At 38.9% G+C, this 18,928-nt stretch overlaps 1 protein-coding gene and 1 long non-coding RNA gene across 2 annotated transcripts in view; one reads left to right on the top strand and one right to left on the bottom strand.

The window, feature by feature from the left end:
* Window positions 1-598: 598 nt before the first annotated feature.
* LOC121019190 (lithostathine-like) overlaps window positions 599-18,928 on the bottom strand; it is a 31,946-nt gene continuing 13,616 nt past the window's right edge. Inside the window, exons 7-9 of the mRNA XM_040458381.1 lie at window positions 3,789-3,804; window positions 1,447-1,450; window positions 599-672 (exon numbers count right to left, since the gene is read on the bottom strand). Of these exons, the coding sequence (XP_040314315.1) occupies window positions 614-672; window positions 1,447-1,450; window positions 3,789-3,804 (79 nt within the window). The 3' untranslated portion in view covers window positions 599-613. The remainder of the gene's footprint in view (window positions 673-1,446; window positions 1,451-3,788; window positions 3,805-18,928) is intronic.
* Window positions 17,611-18,928, top strand: part of LOC121019193 (uncharacterized) — a 32,385-nt gene continuing 31,067 nt past the window's right edge. Inside the window, exon 1 of the long non-coding RNA XR_005785496.1 lies at window positions 17,611-18,126. This is a non-coding gene — a long non-coding RNA (uncharacterized LOC121019193). The remainder of the gene's footprint in view (window positions 18,127-18,928) is intronic.

An 18,928-nucleotide genomic window follows, 5' to 3' on the forward strand; every position in this document is an offset into this window, starting at 1 on the left:
TATCAAATATGATGAACTTCAAAAGGGTCATAGACTAAGGAATTTTGTAAGAAAACAAGTAGGAAGAAAGCCAACCAGAATTGAAATTTGGGAGTTAGATTGTCCATGTTTTTATTATCCTATTCTCAGTAATACTTAATGGAAGGAATATTATAATCTTTTTAGTTTTTCTATGTTTCTAAAGCATCTTCACAACAATTTTAATGAAACTAATGATTAAATATTTGGAATTTGGGGGATGCCTGGGTGGGCTCAGTCAATTAAGTGACTGACTCTTGATTTCGGCTCAGGTCATGCTCTCATAGTTCATGAGTTGGAGCCCCACTTCAGGCTCTGTGCTGATGGTGCAGAGCATGCTTGGGGTTCTCTCCCTCCCTCTCTCTCTCTGCCTTTCACTGTTCTCTCTTTCCCTCTCTCAATAAATAAACTTTAAAAATAAATAAGTATATAAATATTTGGAAATATTTGAACATTTGATTATAAAGTACCATACAAAGAGATTGTCTTATTGATATCACAAATTCCCCACAAAGGCCACTGACATTCTAAATTGTCTTTCATAAAATCCTACCAGAACTTCAAATGTTTAGTGCTACTGGCACCCTAATCCTTGTCATGTTAAAAGGCAGACAATGCATTCATCCATCGATGGACATTTGGGCTCTTTCCATACTTTGCCTATTATTGATAGTGTTGCTATAAACATTGGGGTGCATATGTCCCTTCGAAACAGCACACCTGTATCCCTTGGATACATACCTAGTAGTGCAATTGCTGGGTCATAGGGTAGTTCTATTTTTAGTTTTTTGAGGAACCTCCATACTGTTTTCCAGAGTGGCCGCACCCAATGAATGGACAGAGAAGATGTGGTATATGTATACAATGGAGTATTACTTGCAATCAAAAAGAATGAAATCTTGCCATTTGCAACTGTGTGGATGGAACTGGAGGGAATTATGCTAAATGAAATTAATCATTCAGAGAAAGACAAATATCATATGACTTCACTCATGAGGACTTTAAGAGACAAAACAGATGAACATAAGGGAAGGGAAACAAAATAATAGAAAAACAGGGAGGGGGACAAAACAGAAGAGACTCATAAATATGGAGAACAAACTGAAGGTTACGGGAGAGGCTTTGGGAGAGGGGATGGGCTAAATGGGTAAGGGGAACTAAGGAATCTACTCCTGAAATCATTGTTGCACTATATGCTAATTTGTATGTAAATTAAAAACATAAAATTTTTAAAAAGGCAGACAATGACTCTGAATTTCATTAAATGACTGGTAGCTGTTCATATTCAAATGATAAAAATATATAAGAAACTAAACCCAGATCTCCTCAGCACTGCAATCCCACCTTGTCCTGATAACACTGAGTAGTGAAACAAATCAAATCAAGAGGTTTTTACTAAGGACAAAGAGAGAGTATAAAGGCACAGACCACGCTTTAATGTTAAAAGTGTAGTGCTGCTCAGGAGGGGCCTTCTTCAGCCAGCCAGTCTGTGAGACTCAAGGGTGGGGACACATGAAACGGATTCTGGAAGTGGCTGAGCTGAGTGGTAGAGGATCCAATCCTATCCAAGTCAATGAACCAAACAGTGGGAAAAAAAATCATGCCAAGAACCGTTAGCTTTTATCTGAGAATGCCTCGCTGGATAAGCCTTGCAAGGAACATTGTAACCTGGGGCAAGAGGGTGGAATGTTTTACGGGGCTTTACCATGGGGAGGAAACTGGAAGTTCAGTTACTATAAAAAATAAAGGAACTGTTTGTGAGGATTAGCAGCCATAACTTGCGCAACCTAAATTTTCACTAAAGGAGGGGGGAGAAGAAATTAGGGGTTGATGTTCTTTAAAAATGGATGCTGTTTGGGAGAATGGCCACAGGGGTAAGTAGATGCAAAGTCAGAGAGGAAATTTCTCAGGTCTCATGTACTTCAGGTGCTTTCATATAAGAAACAGGGGAATTATTCCTATTATACAAGTTTGTATGAGGTCCATCTCTCCATGGCAGAGAAGTCTGGCAGAATTCTAATGACTCCCAATGATCCCTGTTCTTATTATAATATCTCCCTTTCATCTGTGTTTAGAGGCTGTAGATATGCTATCAGCCCCTGAGTTAAAGTCTTGGAGAGGCAATTAAGGTCACTAATCAGTTGACTGTGAATTAATAAAGATGGAGATTTCTGGGAGATTATTAAAGTGGGTTCTATCTAATACATAAGCCATTTAAAAGCAGAATTCTCTGATTGGAAGCATAAGGAGAAGTCTTAGAAATTCAAAGCACCAAAAAGATTCATTGTGCCATTGCTGGCTTAGTACCTAGAGGTGACCTGATGCCGAAAAATGGAGCTGAGAATGGCTCCTCAGCTGGCAGCCAGCAAGGAAGTAGGGACCTCAGTCCTATAACTGCAACAAAGTGAATTTTGCGAAAATAACCTAAATGAGAATGCGAGTTTGTTACACAGTAAAAGTGAACTAACACCCTGAGTTTCCAAGGGATGAAATATGTGAGGGGTAGGCTAGAATCCCTGTTGTGAGCCACAATCACCTTCTCTGAGAATCAAGGACCTTGTGCCTCCTAGATAATACTGAATAGATCTTAACCTATTTTCCAGTATTTCCTAAGCCTCTATCAGGCCTTGCTTAAGGAAAAATATTCTGAAAGAGAATTCTCTGATCTAATTAGCAAAATTCTGTAATTAGCATTCTGTAATTAGCAAAATAAGGAAAACACAGATGATGAAAAGAACCAATAGAACGTTCTGTCAGATGGCAGGATCTGAGGGCAAGCAAGCAGGGTCCCATCAGGAAGATGCTGAGAAGATCCTGGGAGGCCTTGCTACAAAAGGCAGAGTGTGATCTTGATTATCTTAAAGGGTGCTCAGTAGAGGAAGAACAGCATGGGCTTTCCGGCTTACCTGTGAAATGGTAGAAGTTAAAATGAAAGAGTGGTTTGGTAAATACAGTGAGATATATCAGGGTGATGCAGGCAGAGGACTGGTCAGGAAACAGATGGCAGGAGAGAGCCAGCAAACAAGGACCCAGCAGGACTCCGCAGGTGGGCCGTATTCAGGGACAAAAGAAAGAACAATGTGATCTTTAAAAAAAAATTTTTTTAATCTTTATTTATTTTTGAGAGAGAGAGAGCACGAGCGCATGAGCAGGGGAGGGGCAGAGAGAGAGGGAGACACAGAATCTGAAATAGGCTCCAGGCTCTGAGCTATCAGCACAGAGCCCAAGTGGGGCTCGAACTGGCGGATAGTGAGATCATGACCTGAGGCGAAGTCAGAGGATTAACGGACTGAGCCACCCAGGTGCCCCAAGAACAACATGATCTTAAAAAGAAGAGGAAAGGGGCGCCTGGGTGGTGCAGTCGGTTAAGCGTCCGACTTCAGCCAGGTCATGATCTTGCGGTCCGGGAGTTCGAGCCCCGCGTTGGGCTCTGGGCTGATGGCTCAGAGCCTGGAGCCTGTTTCCGATTCTGTGTCTCCCTCCCTCTCTGCCTCTCCCCCATTCATGCTCTGTCTCTCTCTGTCCCAAAAATAAATAAACGTTGAAAAAAAAAATTAAAAAAAAAAAAAAAAAGAAGAGGAAAAAAGGCAGACTGAAAGAGAGAAAAGCTGAATTTTATCCACTTTTTCTTCCATGGTATAAAGTTGAATGAGTCAGTTACATGAATCTCAAAGTGCTTTCTCCACCATCCCAAGCAGGGTCACTAGTATCTTATCTCTCTGCCTCCCTTGTCCCTGCGTTCCTCAGATTATCCTATTACAGACGCACACACTCTCTGCCTGTCTCCTCATACTATCCCCCAAATCCAGCCGTCACTATTCCTGGAAGGACTCTGCTCCTTCCTGGGCTGTTCAGGGCCATGGGAACTGGGCATCTGGTTGCTGCTGGGGAAGGGCAAAGCCTCCTTCAACTTGTACAGTCTGCCAACCTGCTTACTGGAAGGGCAACCACACCTCATCTGTGACAATTCCCAGGGTGTACCAGGAAGAGGCTATTCCTGATGCCACAATTTCCTTATGTCAGTGTCCTCTGTAGGGCCTCTGAGCTTCTACCCTTGCCTTCCCCCTTGCAACTCAAATTCAAAGTTATACAGAAGAGGAATCTAGAGGCAAAGAGCTGCTTCTGGATTTAAGGAATATACAAATTTTCTGGAGACCCCATACAGAAATTAAATAACATAGCTGGTAGCTTGATAGAATATGACTTTATAACTATTCAAGGATCTGAGATTTAGAGGAGGGAGAGATCATGGACACTTTTCTGTAATAGCTAGATCTTTCCCTAAAGTTTTTGTGTCCTTTTATTTCCTTGGACACAAACTGAGCTATGAGAGAAGGAGAGGTGGAGGGCCTGACTTATTCTCTGTCCCTCCTAGTCTCCATCCTAATTTCAATTTATCTGACCCTATGCGTTTGTGACCACGGGTGGGCCTCGCTTATACCTATGTTGAGATGAGGAAGAACAATACACCCCTCCGAAACACACATACACATTTGTGATGCTGCTGTATGTGAAAGACAAATTGTGAGTGAAAGTAATTGGTTGCTTTCCATCAATAGATGGATGGATAAAAAGATGTGGTATATATATGAAATGCAATATTATGCATCCCTTCTAACAGAGCTGTATGAGATCTTCCCATATGTGACAACATAGATGGGCCTAGAGGGTACTATGCCAAATGAAATACATCAGACAAAAAAAGACAAATCCATATGATTTCATTTATATGTGGAATATAAAAAACAAAACACATGAACAAACAAACATACAAAATGCAGAAACAAACCCATAAATACAGAGAACAAGCTGATGGTTGCCCAAGGGAAGGGAGATAGGGGGATGAACAAAATGGGTAAAGGAGAGTATGAGATACAGGCTTCCAGTTATGGAATGAATTAGTCACGGGGATGAAAGGTACAGCATAGGGAACATCAATGATACCGTAAAAGCATTGTATGATGATAGATGGTAGCTATAATTGTGGTGAGCATAGCATAACATATAGACTTGTGGAATCATTAAGTTGTACACCTGAAATTAACACTGTATGTCAACTATACTTCAATAAAAATAGTATTGGGTGCTTGTTGTCTTCCGTTTATTTACTTTTTGAGCTCTTCTCGTGGGGTCTTTATGACTATGGCCATGATCAATGATGGGTAGTAAATTATTGAAGTCAATCAAGCCTCAGAGAGCTGGATGTATTGATTATAAAGACACTAAAGAGATCAGCAAGCTTTGTATCTATTAAAAAAAATGATCCAGGGGAGGAGCCAAGATAGCAAAATGCATGGAAGCTTTTTGTGTGTCTCACATCCATGAAATACAGCCAGACCAACACTAAACCATCCAACACACCTAGAAAACTGATTGGGGGATTAACACAACAATCTGCACAACCCGAACCACAGAATTCAGTGGGTACATGGCACAGAGAGCTGAACTTGGGGAGCGAGAAGCCGTGAAAGTTAGGGAACCACTTATGCGGGCGGAGAGAGGACGGAGACTGAGGAGAGGGGGAGAATATGGGAAAAGCACCCTTCCCCAAAAGCAGCTGGAGAGAAAGTGGAAAATTGGAAACAGCCACAGGGACTAAACTAAAAAGGGAGAAAGGAGAAAGGAGAGGGTTTAAATTCCATTAAGACTGTAAACAAGGGGAGTTCAAAGGCTGCAACTCTGCAGCTCGATACCTGATGGTGCTCTAGTGGGAGGGAGAATCCCCAGGAACAGAGTGGGGTCTGGGAAGTTCTCAGGCCACACAGGAAAAAGCGGTTCCACTGCTGGAAGGACATTTGGTAGAGACTGTTGAAGCCACCTGGTCCCAGCAGACCCCGGAAGGCAGCCACATTCGCTGGTGCTTGGGCAAGGTCGTTAAGGGTGAAGCCTGGTGCCAGATGTGTGTTGTGATTTTCCATAATCCCTGAAACACTGCTGCTACACTACCTCACGAACATTTTCTGGGACAGGCTGGCACCTGGCCGCAGTCTCAGCAACAACAGGGTCCAGCGGGCATTCCTGGGAGCAGCCGACATTCAGCCATTGCTCATTCAATCATTGTTCAGTGACACCCTCCCGCAGAGGGGCAGAACAGGTCAAAGATGCAGTCTTTCGGAAGTAAGTGGCTGGGGAAAACAGCCGCATCTGAGACAAAACTTGGGAGAGAGGTACTGCCTGGGCCTGGTCATGGAGAGTGAAAAAGCAGGCAGTGGATGAGAGCTGAAGAAAGAGGACAGGTACGCGATTACTGATCCAGAGAACAGACTGGGTAGCTGGGTGGCGCCATTTTCACCACTTCCGCGCATGCACATACGCACCTACGAGCTCCGCAACAATCCACCCCCGTAGGCTAGCAGCGCCATCTAGTGGAGAGCAGAGATATTACACTGAGCCCCGCCCAACGGGGCCAACGTTGCGTTTCAAGAAAACAAGTCTCACCGCCAGCTTAATTTATGGACTATAAAGAGCTACATAGACTGACTTCTAGGGGAAAACGAAGCAACTTCAGTCCTACTTCAATCTGTCAACAGCTTCATCTATTCAATTTGCTTTCTTTTTTTTCTTTTTTCTTTTTCATAATTCTTTTCTTTTTCTTGAATACAGAAAGAAAAAAATTCATTTTATTTTCATTTTTTATTAAAAATATCTTTATTATTACTCTATTTTTTACTTTTGTGTAATTTTTTTCAAATTCTACTTTACTTCCATCATTTTATTTTAGTCTACTTCAGTGTATTCACCTTTTCAAATTTTCAAACAATTTCCTTTTCTTCCTTCTTTTTCTTTTTTTCTCTTTTTCTTTTCCTTGAATGCAGAAAGAGGAAAACTTCATTTTTACTTTCAATAACTTTAAAAAAAAATTTTTTTAAGTTTATTTATTTTTGAGACTGAGAGAGACAGAGCATGAACGGGGGAGGGTCAGAGAGAGAAGGAGACACAGAATCTGAAACAGGCTCCAGGCTCTGAGTTGTCCGCACAGAGCCCGATGTGGGGCTCAAACTCACAAACCATGAGATCATGACCTGAGCCGAAGTCAGACGCTCAACCACCTGAGCCTCCCAGGCACCCCGACTTTCAATTTCTATTAAAAATATTCTTATTTAATTTTCATTACTATATTTTTTGCTTCTATGTAAATTTTTTCAAATTCTATTTTACTTCCATCATTTTATTTTAGTCTACTACAGTATATTCACATTCTCAAATTTTCAAATGATTTTTTTTCTTTTTTTAAATCTTTTATCTCTTTTTTGTTTCTTTTCTTTTCTCTTAAATACAGAAAATGAAAAAATTCGTATTTATTTTTAATTTTTATTAAAAATATTTTTCTTTAATTTTTTTCTACTATATTCTTTCTTTTTGTGTATATTTTTTCAAATTCTATTTTACCCACATCATCTCATTTTAGTCTACTTCAGTGTATTCATTTTGTCAAATTCTCAAATGATTTCTTTTTTTTCTCCCGCCCCCCCCCCCTTTTTTTTCTCTAATCTGTCAAACCACTTTCAACACCCAGACCAAAACACACCTAGGATCTAGCATCATCTATTCGATGTGTGTGTGTGTGTTTTTAATTTTTAATTTTAATATTTTTAATTTCATTTTTTAATTTCAATTTTTCTACCTCATTAATTCCTTTTCTCCCTTCAAAATGACAAAACAAAGGAATTCACCCCAAAAGAGCACAAAGAAATGATAGCCAGGGATTTAACCAACACAGATACAAGCAAGATGTCTGAACCAGGAATTAGAATCATGATAATAAGAATACTAGCTGGAGTCAAAAGTAGATTAGAATCCCTTTTTGCAGAGAGAAAAGAAGTAAAAAATAGCCAGAGTGAAATTAAAAATGTTATAACTGAGCTACAATCACAGATGGATGCAGTTGCAACAAGGATGGACTAGGCAGAACAGAGACTCAGCAATAGAGAGGACAAACTTATAGAGAATAATGAAGCAGAAAAAAAGAGGGAGATTAAAGCAAAAAAAAAAAAAAGCACAATTTAATAATTAGAGAAATCAGTGACTCATTAAAAAGGAACAACATCAGAATCATAGGGGTCCCAGAAGAGGAAGAGAGAGAAATAGGGGTAGAAGGGTTATGTGAGCATATCATAGCAGAAAACATACCTAACCTGGGGAAAGACACAGACATCAAAATCTAGGAAGCACAGAGGACCCCCATTAGATTCAATAAAAACCAACCATCACAAGGCATATCATAGTCAAATTCACAAAATATTCAGGCAAGGAGAGAATCATGAAAGCAGCAAGGGAAAAAAAGTCTTTAACCTACACGGGAAGACAGATCAGGTTTGCAGCAGACCTATCCACAGAAACTTGGCAGGCCAGAAAGGAGTGGCAAGATATATTCAGTGTGTTGAATCAGAAAAATATGCAGCCAAGAATTCTTTACCCAGCAAGGCTGTCATTCAAAATAGAAGGAGAGATAAAAAGTTTCCCAAACAAAAATTAAAGGAGTTTGTGACCACTAAACCAGCCCTGCAAGAAATTTTAAGGGGGACTCTCTGAGGAGAGAAAAGATGAATATATATAAATATTCTACATGCATCATAATGGCAATAAATTCATATCTTTCAGTACTCACTCTAAACATCAATGGGCTCAATTCTCCAATCAAAAGACATAGGGTAACAGAATGGATAAGAAAACAAGGTTCATCTATATGCTGTTTACAAGAGACCCACTTGAGACCTAAAGACACCTTCAGATTGAAAATAAGGGGATGGAGAACCATCTATAATGCTAATGGTCAACAAAAGAAAGCCGAAGTAGCCATATTATATCAGACAATCAAGAGATGAAGAAGGGCATTATATCATAATCAAGGGGTCTATCCACCAAGAAGACCTAACAATTGTAAACATTTATGTGCCAAATGTGAAAGCACCCAAATACATAAATCAATTAATCACAAACATGAAGAAACTCATCGATAGTAATACCATAATAGTAGGAGACTTCAACACCCTACTCACAACAATGGACAGATCATCTAATCAAAAAATCAACAAGAAAACAATGGCTTTGAATGACACACTGGACTGGACGGACTTAACAGATATATTCAGAACATTTCATCCTAAAGGAGCAGAATATACATTTTTCTCCAGTGCACATGGAATGTTCTCCAGAATAGACCAAATACTGGGACACAAATCAGCCCTAAGTAAGTACAAAAAGATCAAGATCATACCATGCATATCAGACCACAATGTATGAAATTCTAAATCAACCACAAGAAGAAATTTGGAAAGGTAACACATACTTGAAGGCTAAACAACATCCTACTAAAGAATGAATGGGCTAACCAAGAGGTTAAAGAGGAAATTAAAAAGTACATGGAAGCCAATGAAAATGATAACATCATAGCCCAAAACCTCTGGGACGCAGCAAAGGTGGTCATAAGAGGAAAGAATATAGCAATCCAGGCCTTCCTAAAGAAGGAAGAAAGGTCTCAGATACGCAACCTAAACTTACACCTCAAAGAGCTGGAAAAAGAACAGCAAATAAAACCCAAAACCAGCAGAATACAGGAAATAATAAAGATTAGAGCAGAAATTAATGCTATCGAAACCAGTAAACAAACAAACAAATAAATAAATAAATAAATAAATAAACAAACAAACAAACCAGTAGAACAGATCAATGAAACCAGAAGCTGGTCCTTTGTAAGAATGAACAAAATTGATAAACCACTAGCCAGTTTTATCCAGAAAAAGGAAAGGACCCAAATAAATAAAATCAAGAATGAAAGAGGAGAGATCACAACCAACATAGCAGAATTAAAAACAATAATAAGAGAATGTTATGAGCAATTATATGCCAATAAAATGGGCATTCTGGAAAAATGGTCAAATTCCTAGAAACATATAAACTACGAAAACTGAAGCAGGAAGAAATAGAAAATTTGAACACTCCCATAACCATTAAGGAAATCAAAATAGTAATCAAAAATCTGCCAATAAACAAGAGTCCAGGGCCAGATGGCATTTCAGGGGAATTCTACCAAACATTTAAGGAAGAGTTAACACTTATTCTCTTGAAGCTGTTCCAAAAAATACAAACAGAAGGAAAACTTCCAAACTCTTTCTATGAAGCCAGCATTACCTTGATTCCAAAACCAGACAGAGACCACACTAAAAAGTAGAACTATAGATCAATTTCCCTGATGAACATGGATGTAAAAGTCCTCAACAAGATATGAGCCACCCAGATCCAACAATGCATTAAAAAAATTATTCACCACGACCAAGCAGGATTTACACCTGGGATACAGGGCTGGTTCAATACCCGTAAAACAATTAATGTGATTCATCACATCAATAAAAGAAAGGACAAGAACCATATTATCCTCTCAAAAGATACAGAGAAAGAATTTGACAAAATACAGCATCCTTTCTTGATAAAAACCCTCAAGAAAGTAGGGATAGAAGGATCATACCTCAAGATCATAAAAGCCATATATGAACGATCCCACACTAATGTCATCCTCATGCTGCTCATCCTCAGCAGGCAAAAAACTCTTTGATCTTGGCCGCAAAAACTTCTTACTCAACATGTCTCCAGAGGCAAGGGAAACAAAAGCAAAAACAAAAACTGAGAGCTTTCCCCTAAGGTCAGGAACAAGACAGGGATGTCCACTCTCGCCATTGTTATTCAACATAGGATTAGAAGTCTTAGCCTATGCAATCAGACAACACAAAGAAATAAAAGGCATCCAAATCAGCCAGGATGAGGTCAAACTTTCCCTCTTCGCAGATGACATGATACTCTATATGGAAACCCAGAAGATTCCACCAAAAAACTGCTAAAATTGATTCGTGAATTCAGTAAAGTTGCAGGATATAAAATCAGTGCACAGAAATCGGTTGCATTCCTATACACCAACAATGAAGTGACAGAAAGAGAAATCAAGGAATCGATCCCATTTACAGTTGCACAAAAAACCATAAAACACCTAGGAATAAATCTAACCAATGAGGTGAAAAACCTATACACTGAAAACTATAGAAAGCTTATGAAAGAAATTGAAGAAGACACAAAAAAATGGAAAAAGATTCCATACTCCTGGATAGGAAGAACAAATATTGTTAAAATGTCAATACTACCCAAAGCAATGTACATATTCAGTGCAATGCCTATCAAAATAACACCAGCATTCTTCACAGAGCTAGAACAAATAATTCTAAAATTTGTATGGAATCAGAAAAGACCCCGAATAGTCAAAGCAATCTTCAAAAAGAAAACCAAAGCAGGAAGCATCACCATCCTGGACTTCAAGCTATACTACAAAGCTGTGATCATCAAGACAGTATGGTACTGGCACAAGAACAGACACTTAGATCAATGGAACAGAATAAAGAACCCAGAACTGGACCCACAAACATATGACCAACTAATCTTTGACAAAGCAGGAAAGAATATCCAAGGGAATAAAGACAGTCACTTCAGCAAGTGGTGCTGGGAAAACTGGACAGCAACATGCCAAAGAATGAACCTGGACAACTTTCTTACACCATACACAATGATAAACTCAAAATGGATGAAAGACCTCAAAGTAAGACAGGAAGCCATCAAAATCCTTGAGGAGAAAGCAGACAAAAACCTCTTTGATCTTGGCTGCAGAAACTTCTTACTCAACACGTCTCTGAAGGCAAGGGAAACAAAAGCAAAAATGAACTACTGGGACCTCATCAAAATAAAAAGCTTCTGCACAGCGAAGGAAACAATCAGCAAAACTAAAAGGCAACCGACAGAATGGGAGAAGATATTTGCAAATGACATATCAGATAAAGGGTTAGTATCCAAAATCCACAAAGCACTTACCAAACTCAACACCCAAAAAACAAATAATCCAGTGAAGAAATGGGTGAAAGACATGAATAGATACTTCTCCAAGGAAGACATCCAGATGGCCAACCGACACATGAAAAAATGCTCAACATCACTCATCATCAGGGAAATACAAATCAAAGCCACAATGATATACCGCCTTACACCTGTCAGAATGGCTAACATTAACAACTCAGGCAAAAACAGATGTTGGCGAGGATGCGGAGAAAGAGGATCTCTCTTGCGTTGTTGGTGGCAATGCAAGCTGGTGCAGCCATTCTGGAAATCAGTATAGAGATTCTTCAAAAAACTAAAAATAGAACTACCCTATGACCCAGCAATTGCACTACTAGACATTTATCCACAGGATACAGGTGTACTGTTTTGAAGGGACACATGCTTCCCCATGTTTATAGCAGCACTATCAACAATAGCCAAAGTATGGAAAGAGCCCAAATGTCCATCGATGGATGAATGGATAAAGAAGATGTGGTATATATATACAATGGAGTATTACTTGGCAATCAAAAAAAATGAAATCTTGCCATTTGCAACTACATGGATGAAACTGGAGGATATTATGGTAAGTGAAATTAGTCAGAGAAACAAAAATCATATGACTTCACTCATATGAGGACTTTAAGAGACAAAACAGATGAAGATAAGGGAAGGGAAACAAAAATAATATAAAAACAGGGAGGGGGACAAAAACAGAAGAGACTCATAAATATGGATAAAAACTGAGGGTTGCTGGAGGGGTTGTGGGAGGGGAGATGGGCTAAATGGGTAAGGGGCGTTAAGGAATCTACTCCTGAAATCATTGTTTCACTATATGCTAACTGATTTGGATATAAATTTTAAAAAATAAAAAATAAAATAAAAAAAAAAAACGATCCAGAAGTAGAACTTCTTGAGTTCAAATGAATCCAGCTGTAATACTTAGTAGCTATTTGATCTTAAGTTACTTAGCCTCTGATCTTTAGTTCCTTCATCTTTTAAATCATTCAATAATAGCACCTATATTATCAGACTGTTATGGAGATTAAATTGGTTGCTATTTGTAAAGAAGTTAGGATGCTACCTGGCACACAGAACATGCAATGAAAGTGTATGTTAAATACATTTTTTAATATTTATTTTTATTTATTTTGAGAGAGAGAGAAAGCATGTATGTGACAGTGGGGTAAGGGCAGAGCGAGAGGGAAAGGGAGAATCCCAGGCAGGCTCCATTCTGTCAGCACAGAGCCTGACACAGAGCTCAGTCTCACAAAATGAGAGATCATGACCCGAGCTGAAATCAAGAGTTGGACACTTGGGCACTTAGGGTGCCTGGATGGCTCAGTCAGTTAAGTGTCCAACTTTGGCTCAGGTCATGATTTCACAGTTTGTGTGCTCGTGTCCCGCATCGGGCTCTGTGCTGTCCACTCAGAGTGTGGAGCCCACTTCAGACTCTCTGTCTCCCTCTCTCTTTTTTGCCCCTCCCCTGCTTGTTCTTGCTCTCTCAAAAATAAATAATTTTTTTAAAGAGTTGAATGCTCAACTGACTGAGCCACCCAAGGCACTCCTATGTTAAATAATTTTTTTTAAGTTAGAGTGCTAGGAAGAATAAAAACAAAAACAAACCCAAAAAACAAAAACAAAGTATGTATTAAATCATTTAGAGTTTTCTTTTTAAGTACAAAGTTAAGTTATAAATAGGTTTCCTTATACCTGCAGAATACAAACAGAAAGAACCAATAGGAAGATCTCAGTCCATCCTGTACTTCCTTTGCCCCTTTTCTCCGCAGTCTAATGTGTGGTAGACAGACTCTTATCCACGTGACTTCCAAGGATTAAAGCAAGAGGGAGATAATATCTCTATAAAAATACTTAGTACAAGGGTAGAAAGTAGTACACAGCTACTGGAAGAGGCTAATAGCACCACGTGTCAGTCATAGCCTTGAAGCGTCCTAAGCCTTATTGGAGACTTACTAAGAATTACTCCACTTGGAGACACATTAACACTAGATGTCCAGGTACTGCTTTCCAGCTGTCAGAAGACTTCCAGAGGACATATGATGGGGAAGACCTGAAATGAGCTCCTGTGAACCTTGTAAAGTGAGGTCAGGGGGCAGAACTTTGAGGCTTGTGAGGATAAGAAGATGATATTGAAGGAGTGGGAAATAAGGCCTCCCTGAAAACAGCATTGCTCTGGACATAGCAAAAGTCCTTGATTTTTATTACTTTGCATGAGGAATTTGGCCAGCCATTTATGTAAACAATAAGGATAACTATCTCAATATGCATGCAGCTATTGGGGGCAATAAAGATTTTGATGAGAGAACTATGTCAGTAGTTGTTTGTTTTAAATCTCCCTTTTAAAATCTTGCAGCTGTTCCCTCTCTAGATCATGCTAGCTACAACAGATTTTTATCATGCATTGTAAAGTATTAGGTCTTTTGTACCTAGAAAATCACTGCTTGTTTGAAGTCTTCTTGAAGGAATGGAAAGTCTCACTTTGAAAAGAAATATGCCACAAAGTACTGTTTGTTTTAATTTTTAAACAATTAATTCCTTTGTTCATTTTTAGCAAGAGAAACCTATCATAGTACAAAGCGTACTGGATTCTTCCTACTTGCAGTAACTCCCTTCTTGTGTGAAAAAAGGTTATTTTTCCTTGTCTACAAGCTCTTTAAAAAGTAAACTATTTTCAATAAACGGAGACTAATTAAACAAATACCAGTCAGAATAAAATGTCTCCTTTGTTTAAAATCCTCAATCTTTATGAAAAGAAAAAGAAAAAGAAACCTCATTGTAAATTCTCCAGGCAAATGCCACAATAAATTTTTCTGTATATTCTTCTACTTTGGGTTTTTTTTTTTTTTAAACTACATGTCAATTAATCAAGAAATAATATGTAGCATGAATCTATGTCTGAATATAATATAAAAACTTTATCAAGTAGTAACTTCTTACAAATGACTTCTTTTTCATTCAATGTTATGTCAGAATTTAGCTTATTTAACTGAACTTTTGTTTAGTACTCCATTATATCTTATTTATCCATTTATCTCGATATACCCATCCTTCTTTGAATGGACATTTAATGGATCCCCCAAAACTTGCATTCTGTACTGGCTTATATTCCCTAGATTTCATGCATATATTCCTTGGTGATTCCTGTAAGTATTCAATTTCAGTGCCTCATCTCAGAGGCAATGAATTCACACTAACAGCTCCGATGAACCTAGAAACCCAGGCTCATATCCAACTACACTGTGTTTCCTCAGGCATCAGCTCTCTAGAGTTCCTGCTAGATACTTTGAGAACATCTGTATCATGCTATTATGCTCAAACTTAGTGGCCATCTTTAAATTTATGGAACTAACTCTTGCTTCCTAAAGTGGATCTTGAGAGGTTACTGAGCTGGAAAAGAAATGGAGGAATCACCTAAAGCCACCAGAAATTATTCTTAGTCATTTGGATTTGCCCCCCCCCCCCCCGCCACAATTACTATCCATGCCTAATACCAAAGAAAGGACTCCATAGTTACAGAGAGTAGAAGGAAATCTATCAATGTACTATTGGAAGAAGAAAGATGGATTAAGGAGGAAGACAGTTTTGAATGAAATATTAGCATCATCTGGGTCTAAGGAGCTGAGTACTGGGTCATAAGCAATATACTGATTCATAAGTAACTAATTCTCAGTAGACTCCCTTAGAAGGATTCAGCTAGTTCATTTTTTCAAACTAGGCCAGCTGGGTATGGTTTATACTGAAAAATGCTGTTAGTGGCAAAACTTTCTAAAGATCCCCCTGAAAATTCCCTCATCAGCTTAAAAGTCACTTTTTGTCACAGACACTTTACAAATATCTGTTGCTATCTTTCAGAATGTTATCCGTGATTTCTCCATGATAGCCTCTTCCCATCTATCTGAGAAATGGTCTCTGTAGAGGAATGGGTAAGTTCCTTGGTACAGAAATCCCACCTGTCTATGCTTGAAAGCAGTTTGGATACAAAATATCTGTGATTCTAGCAGAAAGAAGCCTGAAGGGGTGAACTAAGCAGATGGTAAATTTTATAACTGAAATCTTCAGATTTTCTTAATCTCCTATAGTCTGTACAAATCTTGGAAATAACTGGCATACACTTGAGGGTCTTCTGTGATTCTATTCAGCTATTGTAGGTGCCAAGTGCTGGCCACCCCAAAATGTGCCATTTTGGTATATTAAATATTTTAAATTAAAGTTATTTTAAGAGACACCCTGTACAAGAAGGATATTCAGAATCTCCCTTGTCCCCCAAAAGCAGGAAATAAATCTTCCACATGAAAGATACCCTCTCTGTACAAGGAGGTAAAGACACATTCTTATCACCAGAGATGGAAAATTTGGAGCCAAGAAACCCATATAAACAACCTATGTTACTTTTACCAATTTACTACCCCAGCCCAAATTCTGTTTAGAATTCCTTACTAATTGAAGGTCCCCAAATTAAGCTTTCTTTATCCTGTCAGTGTTTCACAGATTTATTGTCTGTCTAAAAAGTATAAAAACTGCTTATCTTATTCATTTCTTTAGGTCTTAATTTCATTATTGGGCCTTTGTTCACACATAATAAAACTTCTTTTTTTCTTTTTAATCTGTCATTTGTCAGTTTAATTCTTAGTCCAGCTAGAAGAACCTTGGACCAAGGAAAATTTCTTCTGCCCATTCATTTGTTACATACTGTATTAGTGTCTTATGACAGGGTAACAAATTTCCACAAACTTGGTGGCTTAAAACAAAAGAAATTTATTCTCTTACAGTTCTGGAGGCCAAAAATAGGATATTAATGTCACTGGAACAAAAATCAAGGTGTAGGCAAGGTCGCCCTCACTCTAGATGCTCTAAGTATATCCCCTTCCTGCATATTATACATAGTATTGGGATAGTAATAGTACTTGCTTTATAGCATTGGTTTCTTGATTAAATAAGTTAATATATGTAGAAACTATGTAAAAATGTCTTGCCCTTGGGCAACTTTAATAAATGTTGGCTATTATTTGGATAAGAGCAGTGTCCATTCTGAAGTAATATCCAAATGAATCCCTTTTCATAAATGGTAAGTCTTGTGTGTCCAAAGCCTAAAGGAATCTGTGAGACAATCAGTTTTGAGGATAAGCACATCAATTGTAATAGGATGACTACTGAAGCAGAACTTTAAAAATTATGCCAGTTGTTCTCAGTCTACAGGAAAAGGTTTCAGGATATTTGTGTGTGTGTGTGTGTGTGTGTGTGTGTGTGTGTGTGTGTGTGAATAATTACGTGAGTGGCTTCCTTTAGGAATATTAATTCAAAAACTATACCTCACATGGGGAAGGAGGAAGAGGGCATGGAGGATGAGGGAAGACACAAAATACCAATATTACAATGTTGAAAGGATTTTTCCTTCCTGTGATTTAACACACTTGGTCCAGAAAGGCAGAATTTAGGGGCAGGCCACTGTTCATATAGGATTATGGTACTTTCTGGAAGAGTGAGCTTCAATATCCCGGATTCTTTTCCCTTCAGAGTCAATTGAAAATCATTTCTGAAAGAACGTCTGAAGAATGAAGAGAAGGATCTGCTGGAGGGTCACTCAGTAACCAGAGTAAAATTTTATCTTTGAGTGTTGCTAGTTTTCCACAAGATGGGTTACAGTACTACCTTTGGATCTCAGTGCTTTGAATCCTCTGAATTTACTGGAATTTACTTTAGGAAGTTTTCCCTAACTCTGATCTACTCACCATCTCCTCCCAGGCCTAACCCCTGATGTATGGACTCCATTTTCCAGAGATAAGGATGTTTTTATTTTTATTCTAAGACAGGAAGAAGTTTAAACTGGAAGTTTGATAGTGGGGAAGCAGAATGAGGTAAAAGAAAGAGAAGAATGTCATGAAAACACTGGAAACCATAGAGAAATATGAAGAAGCAAAGTACCCAATAGCTTTTGTTCAGTAGGGAACTAGTTTTCTACCTGAGAGAATCTGTAGGTTTGCATACATCTTAGAAACTTGGCAGTTGGATGTGGATGCATTTAGATCTGGGAGAGAATAAATAGACTGTGTCAAATTTGAAACACTTCCAATTACTGCTTGTTTCCTGTCAGAGGACAGCTTATTTGGAGTCCAATGGTGTCGAGAGCTGTCAGCTTGAAGCTAGCAAGATTTGGATACCAGCTGTTCTCACTTCATACCAAGATCCAGAGAGTGGCTAGGATCTTCTGATGAGATCTCCCACATGTCTTTGTTGGTGAGCATTCCTGAGTTTTTCTCAAGAGAGATCTGGCATTGCCGAGATGGAAGAACAGATGGAATGTATGGTCTGCAAAGCTCAGATTACGTTGGCAGATGGGGGTGGAGAGGTGTTGAGGGTGCCAGGAATCTAAGTGGTGACATACCACATTTAGTAAGCTGCCAGCATGCGCATATTTTGTTTAATTAGCAGTTTTTGTAAGTCACAAGCATATGCTTTGTCACTTCTTGTTGTTTTAATGCTAAGCTATTATGTTCTTTAGTGAAATCTTATGTCTTCTGAGTGAGTTTTGCTTATGATCAGCAACTTAGCACCATATGCCATGCCCAGAACCTTCCTGCACATACCCTAGCCCTCCCTCTACCACCCTGCCCCTCACTATCCTGCAAATAGGCATTGTGAGGCGATACCGAGGAAAGGTAGATGCAGATTCTGCTGTGAGCTCTGTAATGGGAATGGAGTAGGAAAATAGGCCAGAAACGGCTCTGAAACAAAAGAATCCAATGCATATCCGGAACTAGGGACAAGCCCTGTTAATTCCAGTTAGAAAGGCAGTGGAAGAGGCTGCAAGGGAGTGGGTAGCAAAGACTTAAAAAATCTGACAGCCAAATCCACACAGGGACAGGGAGCACACTAAGGGTGTAACTAGCAAGAATAGAACCTGGTGCTGAAATGAAAAGTTTCTGAAGTAGGGGCTATCTGTCTGTGCCCTCAGCCTGACAGGATCTCACCAATCAATATGAGACCATCAGATGAGGTAGCAATGCCTAGTTCACTAATACTGAAGCTCTCCTCCTAC

Source organism: Herpailurus yagouaroundi, unplaced genomic scaffold, assembly GCF_014898765.1.
Source record: "Herpailurus yagouaroundi ecotype Mexico unplaced genomic scaffold, PumYag 221, whole genome shotgun sequence".
NCBI lineage: Eukaryota > Metazoa > Chordata > Mammalia > Carnivora > Felidae > Herpailurus > Herpailurus yagouaroundi.